The sequence below is a fragment of the Pteropus medius genome, unplaced genomic scaffold (assembly GCF_902729225.1).
Source record: "Pteropus medius unplaced genomic scaffold, Ma_sr-lr_union100, whole genome shotgun sequence".
In the NCBI taxonomy this organism is placed as follows: domain Eukaryota; kingdom Metazoa; phylum Chordata; class Mammalia; order Chiroptera; family Pteropodidae; genus Pteropus; species Pteropus medius.
In genome coordinates this window covers 7,068,796-7,081,991 of record NW_024342647.1, presented here as the reverse complement: position 1 = coordinate 7,081,991, position 13,196 = coordinate 7,068,796, and the positions used below count along the sequence as shown (strand labels likewise).

Below are 13,196 nucleotides of genomic sequence, written 5' to 3'. Positions count from 1 at the left end.
TATGTATCTAACCCAGACAAGAGAGACACCACATGCTTCTAAGGAACATGCACCAGCAGGTAAGTGAGAACTTGGGTGAACCCCAAGACTTCAACTGTAGAGAATTATGCACGGACCTAACAGGATGGATATGTACCACTGAGAAGTATGTTTAGACACTTGGGCCTCGCCGCCAAGGACATGCTAAAAACTTGCCCTCAATTACTTGCTCCTAGAACAAAGCAGGGCCAGGGCACAGGAGAACAGACAGGGATACTGATCTTCAGCTGCTGGCTTCCCCATGTCTTGTTCCCTTCAAGACAAAGGATAATAGGGGCTACTGAAGGGCAGTCCAGTGGCTTCCGGCTGACCCATCTCTTTTCATCCGCATCTCGAAGCTTTCTCAGAACTGCAGGCACACATCTGGCAGGCAGCGCAGTGCTTCAGACCTTGTTCTCCCTGGTCTTGGGCTTATGATCATTGAATCTAAAAAGCTGCTCCCCCTACCTCCCACCAGTGTTACACCTGATTGGAGAAGGCCACTCCAGGTAAGGGTAAGGCTGCCCTTACTGTGGAAACCGGGCGTGTGTGCCACATGACATGATCCCACATCTTTTCTCTGAGGGAGCTACCCTATCTTCCCTGGAAGGAGCTGGATCCAACACAGTACTGCTTTGAGAACTCTGGGGAGTTGTATTCCCTAAAACATCTTTTTCTCTGGTGCTTTGAAGTGTCATGACCTTACTGCAATCTCAAACCTTAGCAGCAGAGTCAGAACAGGGCAGGGTCTTTCTGAAACTATCCTCACTCCACCTCACCCCACCAAAAGTGAGGCTCTCATTTTGGTCCTTAAAAAAATAAAATTTAAAATGGCAATTACTGTTCTCTATTCTGGGCATTTTGAGCATCACAGGTTAAAACCTGATGAGGAACTTCAGGTAGAAAGAATATAAGAGCTAAATATATTTGAGCTCTCAGGAACAGGTCTGTACAGCATGGTGCCAGGGGTGATGTGGTGATGGTTTTTAGCCAGACGTTGAGCAGAGATTCTGCTATCTTGGTGTCATCTCTTAACTGCTAGGGGACTGGACAGGGATGGGACATGAGTGGCTTTGCTAAGCAATGGAAAGAAAGTTTTAAGGAAGGCTTTAGGACTTCATGTATTTTTGAGAAGGACTAACGGCAGGCTTCTTACCTCCAGTATCTTGGTTCCAAATCTTCACATTACAGTCATGTGATGAGGTAGCAATTACAGGCATCAAGGCCAGTGCTCTTGGTAGAAAGACACAAGATGCAACAGTCTGGAAATGCCCCTTATACTCACATATTCTGTTCCGTGTCTGCCTTAGGTCCCACAACTGCAAAGTAATGACATAGGCTAGCTCATACATACACATTTCTCCAGCTTCCCACATTTCATTCATTGATATCTATCTTCCCACCCTCTCATGGCCCACCTGTTCCCTCCACTTGCCTACTCATGTAGCCACTCCTTATCTTCAGCCATCCCATCCACACACCCTGCCATCCACCCATCTAATGATTATTTTAAGCATTAACTATGACTCAGACAACCCTGGTTAAGGATGTGCCAGAAGAGTTATTGTCTTCCTCATTAACATCATGGTTAGGGGAGTCAGGCTCAAGAGCTGCCTTTTGCTATCTGTGGGTCCTATGGGGACCCCAAAGTTAAGAACATCTTCCTATAAGTATTTACAGGCACAGACCTTCTGATTTAATGCCTAGTCACTGAACCTTGGAAATAAAGACTAGTAAATAAAGTCTACAAGAGAGATGCCGGTTCCACTCTTACTGATACAGATCAGACCACACCTGGAGAATAATGTTCAGGGAGGAGAGCAATCTGAATTGCAATCCAAAAATCACTGGACACCACATCATCTAAGGAACAGATGTAGGAACTGGAAATGCTTAGTTTGGAGAAGAGATGCAACATCAACAGCCCAGGATTTAACACCTTGACCTACCACTTACTAGAGACGTACAAGAGATTTCAACTTCTCATGCCTCTATTTCCTAATCTATAAAATGGAAATCATAATAGAACTTAACTCATTCAGTTGTTTTAAGGATTAAATGAGATAATGTATGCAATGTGCTCAGAGCCCACTGTCTAGTACATAATAAATTTCTGATAAAATGGGAGCTGTAATTTTCTATTTGGATACTAGATAACCCTTTTAACTGCTATTCCTTAGGAATCCAAGGTACTTTGGAGGTGCCTACGCAATCTATTCCAAAATTAACTGTAATGAAAAGTATATGGGTAAGGGGTGGGGTGGACCCTCAACCAACACTGGAGCTCCAACCTTCCTAAAGAGCTTGAACCTCAGTTGTGACCACATGTACAACAGGAAACACTTGGTCCTTCAAATAGTCCTTCCTCTTTCTCAGCTCTTCTGGGAGGAGGGACATTAGCAGGCTGGTTCTGTGACAGCACCTTCCTATCTTGACTCTCGTTGCATTTCTCTTTCCTATGACCAGTTCAGAGAGCCCTATGCTAATGGGTATTCCTTGAAAGAAGCATCTGGAATGCAAAGGATCACTTACAGCATGCACTTGGAATAGACCTGGGCCATAAGTAAACCTGCCTATATAGAAAGCCCCAAATGGGCATGAGGCCAGAGTAAGTTATTTGTCATCGGCAGCCAGACAGTTGGACCCCACACGATCTCTCACCGTGGCTTCGCAGCCTTCCCCTCCAAAGCCGCTGCTGCAGGAGATACACTTGTGTCCATCCTCACTGACTTCGCAGTAGGTTTGAATGTGTTGCTTTATGGGAAATATATGAGCTACCTGCAGCCCCCGACTGTCCCATAATCTGAAAGAAATTACAGCAGGACATGAGTTTGTAATAAATGTCTCTGAAATACACCTATAATCGCCTGTGAACAAAAATAGTCTTGGCTCTTTGCTGCTTTGGCCAGTCAGAACAGAATGTCATGATTTACCTAAAAACAGCAGCATGAACCAGATCAATCTCAGCGACTCCAAAGCTGGCAGGAAATAACCAAATGACATTTGAGTTCTTTCTATTTTGAGATCCAGTTAATAGGAATTTAGACCAAGCATCTAAATTATTCAAGTTAATTTGTTAATTTGGTCCTTTGGGATACTGCTTTCAACAGACAAGAGGATATTTCTGTACCTGTGGTTTAATTTTTTTTTTTTTTTAAGATACTTATTATGACACAGAGGAGCAGTCATCATTCCAGAATCAGATATAAATGATTTACAGGCCTTGGCCAACCTGGGCCATGGAGTCCAGTGGGGAGTGTTTTATTTTGCCCTGTCTCATTCCTACCATTTTCTAAGTAGAATCTCTTCTGAGATCCAAAGTTTCCAGTCGTGCTTTCTACTCTAAGAACGATTTACTTCATTTGACCCCTGTGATGGCGATTCTGACCCTGCTTTTCCAGGGAGGGCTTCACCTGAGGGCTGGGCAATTGAGAACATCGGTAGCTGAGCAAGGGTAGCAAGTAGAGCCAGGCAGCTTGAAGGGATGGGACAAGCCAGTAACTGATCCTGAGATTAACAGTTTGAGCAGCGTGAGCGGGCAGAATCAGCTGCTTCGAAACCAATCAGAACAGGGGCTATTCCGGGCCCAACTTCCTGGCTTTCAACTTCTACCCAGAGGATCTGTGGGGCCAGATCAGAGAGGCTCCAGCACCAGCAGGGGGCAGAGGGGCAGAAGGCCCCAGGAAGGTCACAGCAGTGTAGGGAAGCAGAGCGGGAATCAGTTGTGTAGGCATGGGAGCCACAAACCTTAACCAGAAACACCTTCGCTGCTGCTCAGTGAGCCCACCTGATGGTTTTATCTTCAGAAGTCTGTAGTATATATGGTTCTCTGGGGACCCAGCATAGGTGAGTGACCTGGAAGAAGCAAAATTCTCAAAACGGTCTCCATACCAAGTCATTCCCTTCCTGGAATTCCTGTAAACTGTGCTAAATAGCATCTCTGCACCACTTCTCAAGACTGCGGAACTAGAAAATTTGACTAAGAGGCATTTTTATGTTTTGCAGGCGCCAACCAGTCATGTTCTACTTGCATCTCCCTGGTTATTGGCACCAATGTTGGCAGCTGGGCAGTTGTGGATACCCAAATGCACGCAGGCTCTCTTAGAGTGCCTGAACCCCAAATGCACGGTAAAGAACTGCTGGCTGGTGGCAGTGAAGGGGAGCAGCCCCTGTTCTAAAGCGGGACCACTGAAACCTAGTCTAACGCCACAGTAGGTTCAGAAAGCTTTTCTCTTTATCTCCGCAGCCCCCTGCTGGACAGGCATGAACCAGTTTTCAAAACAACCCAATGCAGCAGGACTTCCTTTTCTTCCAGGAACCTCCACAAACATGGAGGGCACAGGCAAGCGCATCTTGCTATTGACAGCTGTCTTCAAAATTGGAAACGATAACTATGACTGATGTTTGATGACCACTAAAGGAACATCTACCATGTCAGGTGATATAGTTCTCCTCATTTTATAAATGGAGACACTGAGACTCTAACTTTCTCAGGATAACACAGCGAGAAGGTGATGGATCCATGATTTGAACCCAGGTATGACTGACCCCAAAGGCTGTGGAGTTTATATACCAGTATGCTACCAGAAAACACAGCAAAGTATAATGAAAGCAAAAGGTAATACTTATTTCTCTGCATAATGTTATATATACAGAACACAGAGCATAAGCCGTGAGCTCCTGGAGGACAGGGACTGTGTCCTTAGTTACTAACCCTGCTCCTAGCACAGTGTCTGGCCCACAGAAGAAATAGAATCACTATGTTTTGAAGGATTAAGTAAGGACACCATTTAAAATCTCAATAAAAAACTAGTGGACTTGTTCTCTCGAGCAGAAGACCTTAAGAGATTGTTTAATCTGATAACCCTGAGAGGCCAGGGTCTGACAGAGAGTTAGGGGTGAGCAGTAATGAGGACCCAAGCTTCTAATGCCTGGCCGTGGGTCCCCTGATCTCTTGCCCAGGCCCTTTCCCTCACTCTATGCTCCCTTCTCCTGCCCTGCTCTGTAGCAAGTTCGAGGTCATACCAGGTTCCTAGAGACGGACGCTCTCTCCACACACCGTCCGGTTCCCACGTCCCACAGAAGGAGGGTGTTATCCCGAGACCCAGTGCACAGCTGTGATGAGTCTTTGGAAACAATGGCAAGATGATGGTCCATGAGATGGACTTGGAACAGGCCTTTTCAGAAAGTACAATGGCGATGGGAAGAGCTCCACTTTACTTTACCTGGACTCACAGCCAATCCAGTGACCACCATGGCATGGCCGGAAAACTGCTGCCTTGGTTGTGAGGAACCATGCAAGTCCCACATCATGACCGTCCTGTCCCGAGAGGCGCTGAAGAACTGGTTTGATTTGGGAACACAGGCTATCTGCTTAAGAAAAAAATGCTGTGGTGTGCTCCTTTGACTGGACTTTAAAATGGGGAGAGGACTTTGAGATAAGTGCGTTAGAGCCTAATGTTCTCAGTATGGTTCAAAATGCATTGTATTCAACAGGTAAATATCCCATTCTGTGTTACGGGATTGTGGCTGATGCCGAGTTCCAATGCGATGGAGTTCGCAGCAAATTTTTGGTTCATTTAGGTGGATTTTAGAGGGGGACATTATACAAATTGGCATTCTCTATCATTTGCTGGAAACTCTACTCTGTAAAGCTATTTAACAAATTAATTTTTATTTATTGTTGGCTTTTAAAAAATTTCCCCAACTAGTCTAAAAGATTCCTAAGCATGGCGATTCTATCATTTTTCTAACTATAGTAAACACACAGTAAGCCTTCAATACATGTCCCTGTGGAGTTAGGACTGGTCAGGGAGAGTCACTCTCTATTTACCACCTGAGCTATTAAGGAGTTAATAACAACAAAAAAATGTGTCTAATATACCTGTACCAGTAGCCAAGGGAATGGTTTGCTCTGCTTTTCCTGGAGTAGGACTTCACAGCATCAAATAAAGCCCTTGCATTTTCCCCTTAAGACTGACTATTCAATCACTCTTACTATCTAAACCTATTAGATATTCCTTTATTCAGTTCCAAATTCCCTCCGTGATGATAATCATTTGACAATTACCTTAGTGATTTCACGGTCATGTCCTCTGAACCTTTTCACCACATTTCCAGTTTTCCAATTATAGACCACAACTGCCTGTAAAGAGTCATTAGTACATTTTAGTTTACCTGAATTTTTGTTTAACTGAAATAGTAAGTCTTTACTTCATTCTCTGTCAAATTTCTTCCTTTCTGTCAAAAGGCTTGCATCAAACACTCGGGGTCTATTGTGTCCCTCTTCATATCCCCCTACTTTGAGTTTCTTAGCTTCCTACTGATCGTTCCTCTGCCTCTCCCCAGCTCCTGGGCTTATTCCCCAGCTCCTCTGAGTCTTACTGATGGGTTTGGGATAACACACCCCAAGAGGAATTAATTAATTCAGGTCGAGGCTCTGGTTGTAGATGCTGAAGGAGAGAGAACCCTACATGGGATTAGATTTTTTCTCCTAACTATACCATATTTTTATTTTAGTTTTCTTTTTTAATTTGTCATCTTAATCATTTTTAGGTGCACAGTTCAGCAGTATTAGGTATATTCACATTGTTGTGAAACAGATTGCACTTTTTTTTTTTAATTTCAAAAAACCTCATCTATATCCCATCTGCCAGAGAGAATCATTGTTTAAATTTTTTCCATCTTTTTTCCAGGTATATACTTCAATATTTTGTTGTAAGCATTTCTCTCCCTAAGCAGGATTTCAAAAGCATTCTCTGGCCCAGTCTCTGTAGTTTGTTGCTAGAGGTTAGAAGCATATTAGCACTTGACCTACTTAAATCTGTTTCTTAATCTGCAAAATGGAGACACTCATCCTTGTTCATTTACCCCTCACAGGTGAGGATCATATAAATAAAATTTCATATCTCTAAAATGATACAGATTTTAAGATAAAATGCTGCCAATTAAATTATGATACTATGCTTTCTTATCAATTTTTAGATGCATACTGATTTCAGAAGTGTTAAAATGTGAAGATGTGCATTTGAGAATCAGTGAAATAGTGTGAAAATGGAATTTAAAGATTCCAAAAGGCCATTAAATTAGCGGCATTATCTACTACAAGAGAATCAATATTTTTGCTACCAATATCCTAGCTGGAAGTGCTGATAGATCCAAATACGAGGGAGAGAAAGCAACCAGATTCAAAGTGACAGTGGGAAGGACTATGCACACCAAGGCAGAGATTCTGGCAAAAGAGCAGCATTAAAAAAGAGACTTTTGCTGATGAATAACTGCTGTATCTTTGTGTAAGTGTAAAAATAGGCTGGCTGAAATAATAATACTTGTCATTTATAAAAAGCACATAGATGGCCTGGAATAATGCTAAGGATCTTATCATTTAATCCTCATGTCCTGTGAGGTTGGCATTATTATCCCCATTTAATAGAAAGGAGACTGAAGCTCAAGAAAATTAAAAGACTTGCTCAAAGAAACAGGAAGTGGTAGAGCAGGGATTTAAACCCAGTCTAACTCTAAAGCTCATACTTATACTACTCAACACTGCCATAAGAAATGCAAAACCAGCGCTTCCTTCCCAAACATCTTCCCTCCTCTACAAAAAGTTGGTTCCCTGGGATACACTGCAAACCTCACCTTATCTTTTCCTCCAGAGACACAAAGGTCTGAGTTCAGAGCAGCAACGACAGAGACAGTATCCACATGAGCTGGGCTATATTCTTGAAAAGCTTTGGTTTGAATTCTCTCTTCTATAATTCCATCTGGCCTGCTAAAGAAGATAAAAAATGAGCTGCCCAGCGGTTTGGGAGTGCACAGTGAAGCAAGGGGAGGAAGAGTATGTGTGAGCGAAGGCGGCAATTCAGGCCAGGCCCAGGAGAAAGATGGAAAAGGAGTGAGAAAAGAGACCCACTGGCATTGCCAGAAGTGGTATTATTAACCCTGTAAATTCTCAGAATGACTGAATCTCATAAAAAGGAATCCTGACGCCAAGAAGCTAGGAGTCTTTACTCATTCTAGAGATTATTCCAAAGATGTAGGGCCCCTCTTTATGTGGCTGCAGACACTGGCTACTGAGCTGACTGTTTCTTATCCCCCATCCCCCCCAAAACCAGACCAAACTGTTCAAGAAAGGTCATCAATACTTGCTCTGGGCCTTCTCTTTCTTTAGTGGAGAATTTTAACGGAGTGAGATAAAACTTAGGATCCCAAGGTAGGATTGCTGTACCTGTATTTATAAGTGCTGTGCTTTAGTTTGCTTTGCAGTTTCCCCATCCCGGCACAGGACCCACACAAAACCTGCTGTGGAAGAGCTCGTTTCAGTTGGCACCTGAGTAGTAGCATCCCTTGTGGCTGCTGGAAGTTGTGTTCCCTGTTCAGTAAAAAGAATATAAACTGTTAATTTTGTTAGGTAAAATGGTGGTAGTATAATGTGGGGGTTCAGAACGAGTCACCCCAAGACGCGCTTCTGTGGTATGTGGATTATTTTGAGCTAAAGGCAATTTTAGCTTCAGACTCAAGAGAAACTTCTGCCCTCCACCCCAATTTAACTACCAAGAAGAACTTGAATTCGGGGCCTTGCCCATAATAAGAGATTATACACGATAATCTTTTTGACTCACCTATATGTCAGGGAAAACTTTTATTAAATAAATAGCTGCTCTTCTTATCATCCCACAATGACCCTTTGAAGCCCCCATGGTGTGTTACCTGGTCCCTAGCTCGGGAGGTACCTCAGTCCCCCTTTCTATCTCTGAACCTCTCATGCATGTGGGTCTCTGACTCTCTCTTATATGTGGGTTTCCCATATATATGTATGTATTAAATTTGGTTATTTTCTCTTGCTAATCAGCCTCATGTCAATTTGATTATTAGACCAGCCCAAAGAACCTTGAGGATAGAGGAAAGTTTGTTCTTCCCCCACAATGGTCATAAAAAAAACATATCCCTTTTTTGAAAAAGACTAATTGTATGCTTTTCCTCCTTTCTCTGCTTCACTCTCATGGTCCTGGGAATGTACCCTATAATAAAACATTATCAGATAAACAAAAACATAACTAAACTAATATGAAGCTCTTTGAGGTCTCCAATAATTTTTAAGAGTTAAAGGGAGTCTTGAGGCCAAAAAGTTTGAGAACCACTAACCTAAAACTTAAATAATGTCAATCGTGAATAATATGGTATATTAAAATAGAAAGAATTATTAAATGTTTTCTAGATTTACTTGTATTGTCCCCAACAACTGACAAGGCTAGAGTAAAAGAGAAAGAGAGATGCTCATCCATACACTCATTCAGGAAACACCTCCCAAGCAATTAATTTGTGCGGGTCCTATACTGCTTAAACAGAAGGAGAAAAAAGAGAAACTGGAAGATGTGGCCAGTGTGGACACATGCTTGGACTAAAGGCATGTGACTAGGGGCTATTCTCAGTTACTCTGTGTTCTCTGCAACTAGCTATTGCCTGAGACACCAGAGGGTGGAGGGAAGTTAGTGGGGAGATGGGAGTACCCAGTCCCCATCTTTTCTGGAGTTCTGCTTAAAGAAATACTAGGAGATGAGTTTCTTATGGGCACAACCAGCCTAGTTCTAGGAAGAACAGTCTACAGGGAGAACAGCAGTTAAAACTCACCAAGTATTCTCAATCATTTCATTACTATTAACAAATAGTGTTCCAGAAGAATTTCAACCTACATTTTGAGAAGTTGCCAGAATTGACTTCCTGACAAGAAGAGGTAACCAATACAGAAACAATGCAATGGAAAGAACACTGTGTGACATCAAGAGCCCTGGGCTCTAGCCCCAGCTCTGCCTCATGTCACTATGTGTCCTTGAGTTCCTCCATTCCTCACTCTATGCCTCAGTCTCCCCATTGATAAAATGTGAAATCAGATTAAATGATTTTTAGTAGACTATGTTCTCTCTCAGAGGACTGTCATATCCATCTTTGTACCTCAAGTGGCTTGCACAATGTAAAAACATTTGTTGTGAAGTAGTGAATCTAAGGTCCCTTCCAGTTCGGACATTCCAGGATTCTCTATAATAAGCAACAAGTGGGCTGACAGGAAAAATTCCAGGATAGTTTGCAAAAAGTTTGGGATGTTGTATTGTTTGTAAGTAGAAAGAGGTTGCAGGGCGTCCTATCTGCCAGCCTAACCCATTTTTCAACATTGTCATCAAACTAAGGACAGATGCCATCCATAGATCTAGGTCACTGGAAACTGCAGATGCTATAAAAGGATTGGCTCTGATGAAAACTGATTAGATTCTTAACTGGTATCTTCAGAGAGCCATACACTCTACCTGAACTGAAGGTTCATGGGACATTCTAATGAAAAGATAACTTTTAGAATGACTTACCCCCAAACCAATAGGATCTTCTTGGTGAACTGCTGTATTCAATGCCTTGTAATGTTTATCCTTTGGAAAATAGTTCAAGTGGCCACTTCTTAATCTCTGTAATTAGTGAAAAGATGCTTAAATTAATCTCTTCTCTGTCTAAGCATATGTTTGCACAGAAAGGAGATTTATAAGGTAAATAAAGACCTTGTTAATTAAAGAGATTAAGCATTTTCTCTCACAAAGAGAGCTATCTTAGAAAATTCTAAAATTTTACAACTCTCACATTTCAATAATTAGGGAAAGTACGTTGTAATATTTAAGTATGCAAAATAGAATATATTCCAATGCATCATTAAATATTTTTATTTTACTCATAGTACTTCTGTTCATCAAAAATCTTCAGAAGTGACTGCTTACTTCAGAGCTTATTGTTTTTGTGAGAAAGGCTATTTCTCCTGTTTAAAATAATACTTTAATAAGTATGAATCACAGAACTTGAGATGAAAGAGCTTTTCCAAATCACATATAAATCCTTTATTTAAAGATCCGGAAACTGAGAACAGAAATATTACTCAAAATTATATCTAGGTAGACCTCTTGACTTCAAGTCCAGAATTTCCATTATAAATATCTACAAAGAAGAAACTGGTTTTATTGCACTTTAAAAACTCTATCTTAATAATTCAAATAAATTTTAATTATCGATTGACAGTGTAGCTTATTCTAAGAATTAAGAGCAGCACAGAATAATCAGAATAACATTTGACTAAGTGCATTGGCATCGCTATTAGGCCTAGGTCTGAATTACAGTTCTACTATGACCTTAGATAAGTTGTTGAATCTAAGTCTCAGTTTCCTATGTGCAAAATGGGAGGATAACTCTATAATTGGCCTTCTATGAAGATTAAAAATAGCACTTAAGATGTGCCAAGAACTATTTTAAGTGATTTATATTTAACTCATTTAATCTATTCCACAAGCCTTTGAAATAGTTACTATCCTCATTTTACAGATGAGAAATCGAGGCAGAGATGTTAAATAAATTGCCCAAGTTTACAAATATATTGCAAATAAGTGGAAGAGCTGAAACGTGAATCTAGGCAGTCTGACTCCAGAGGCCTTGCTCTTGACCAGCATACTATACTGCATCTCTACAAAAGGTAGTGCATATAAAGATCTCAGTTCAGTCTGGAAAACTGTTGAAGGTAAATGATGGTTACTAACATGATTACTAGATTAACAGTGATTGCAGTATTGAAAGTAGCAATTCCACCTTTACTGTCTCTCTTAATACACATATATTAAACATACATAACACATATACACAGAGAACATGTACATATGGATATGTGAGTCTTGAGAATATTAAACTGAAGCCAATTTTGTCCTCTTACCGGAGTGATTGATCACACTAAGGCTAAGAATTTATTATATTATATACTACCAAGGCAATTTAAAATATCGAGAACAAAGAATAGGTAGGTAGATAAAGTCCATGTTGTAATTTATTATGAGTTGACTAACCTTAGAAATGAAAACACTATTCAGTTATGTTCGACTGTTTATATTGTGAACACTACTATACTTGAGAGGAAGGATAGTGTCTTGTTCATTTTTGTGTATGTGCTTTAAGCATAGCCTGGGAGAACGGATGCAAAGCAAATACCTGTTGAATGAATGAATGAATGAATGAATGAATGAAGAGCATATTAAGGTGAAGAGTCTGCTTAGCAAGAAGCTTTTTAGGGAGCCAACAATCTATGAGTACGTTAAAACTCCACAAAAGCAAATCCTTCAGGGAGCACTTACCCTGCCCCATCCAATTTCAGGCCTGGAAAGGATGGCGAGAACCTGGGAAAGCCATAAACTCAATTATGGCTCTGGATGTCCGTTTTGGTTCTTCAAGGAACCAGGTCTAAATCTGAATCCCAGGATCCATTTCTGCCCCAATTTGCTTTCCAAAAACCTTGAGATACACAACAGTCACCGCAAACATAACTCAGAAAATTCTCTTTTAGATCTGCAGCGCCACATGCTTTGATACACTCCAGCATACACCCAACTATTATTTTCCATGAAGAAACTGGGACTCAGAGGGTTGTGTCTTGCTGAAGATCACACAGGAACAGAAGTGGGGAACCAGACCTTATTTCCCTGGGCTCTTGGTCCACTGTTTATGTAAATGTTGATTTCACATCGCCCTCCCTCTCCCGGAATCTCCCTCTGCACATATCTAACGTACACTCTGGGAGACCGAGGCATGTAAACCAAAACTCAAATACAAAATTATGGTAGAAGCACGTTGGAGATGGTCTAATTCAAACCTCTAATAATACAGATAGGGGGAACCGAGGTCCAGAAAATAATAGGGTCTTGCCCAGAGTCACACAAGGAGTCAGTACTAGACCAGAATCCCAAGATCGCCCCAAGCTTTGAGGACAACCTGTGTGCGGTTTTTCCTTTCTGGCTCTTCAGATTACTAATGCCCTTCAACCAGTACATGCGGACGGCCAAAGCTTATTTTCGATGTGTATTTAGGAGGATGGGAATCTAGCGCCACCCAACCCAAGACCAGCTCTCGAAACTCTCTCCTTGCTTCGGCCAGGTAGGCGTCTGCGGATGGAGAGCATGAGGACTCCCACTTTCTCGCCCGCCCGCTAAGCCCCTCCTCCCCCGTCGGGCTCCATACCCATCCGCAGGCTACCCAGCCCGGAGCTGAGGCCGGCGGGGACGCGGAGCCAAAGATCGACCGCAGCCTCCACGCTGCACAGCCTCAGGTGCCTCCACCCCTAGCAACGAGGCGCGCGTCGCTAGGGTGGGAGTCCGGGCGAAAAGCCT

At 41.9% G+C, this 13,196-nt stretch overlaps 1 protein-coding gene and 1 long non-coding RNA gene across 10 annotated transcripts in view; one reads left to right on the top strand and one right to left on the bottom strand.

Annotated features, from left to right (window-relative positions):
• The window catches only part of LOC120605828 (uncharacterized), a 15,441-nt gene extending 10,276 nt beyond the window's left edge, over nt 1-5,165 (top strand). For both annotated transcript variants that reach the window (XR_005653738.1, XR_005653739.1), the window contains exons 3-5: nt 4,024-4,146; nt 4,265-4,636; nt 5,027-5,165. This is a non-coding gene — a long non-coding RNA (uncharacterized LOC120605828). The remainder of the gene's footprint in view (nt 1-4,023; nt 4,147-4,264; nt 4,637-5,026) is intronic.
• The window catches only part of WDR31 (WD repeat domain 31), a 17,183-nt gene extending 3,987 nt beyond the window's left edge, over nt 1-13,196 (bottom strand). The window contains exons 1-12 of one of the 8 annotated variants that reach the window (XR_005653737.1): nt 13,048-13,196; nt 12,168-12,324; nt 10,377-10,472; nt 8,246-8,389; nt 7,657-7,789; nt 6,089-6,163; nt 5,244-5,391; nt 5,044-5,144; nt 3,806-3,873; nt 2,680-2,821; nt 1,175-1,337; nt 279-402 (exon numbers count right to left, since the gene is read on the bottom strand). Coding sequence is in view for 7 of the 8 variants with exons in the window: in XM_039866885.1 (XP_039722819.1) it covers nt 1,175-1,337; nt 2,680-2,821; nt 3,806-3,873; nt 5,044-5,144; nt 5,244-5,391; nt 6,089-6,163; nt 7,657-7,789; nt 8,246-8,361 (946 nt within the window). In the remaining variant the exon portion in view is untranslated. Of the gene's footprint in view, nt 1-278; nt 403-1,174; nt 1,338-2,679; nt 2,822-3,805; nt 3,874-5,043; nt 5,145-5,243; nt 5,392-6,088; nt 6,164-7,656; nt 7,790-8,245; nt 8,390-10,376; nt 10,473-11,882; nt 12,106-12,167; nt 12,325-13,047 lie in introns of those variants that run through there. The other 7 variants (XM_039866885.1, XM_039866883.1, XM_039866879.1 and 4 more) reach the window with 7 other exon arrangements.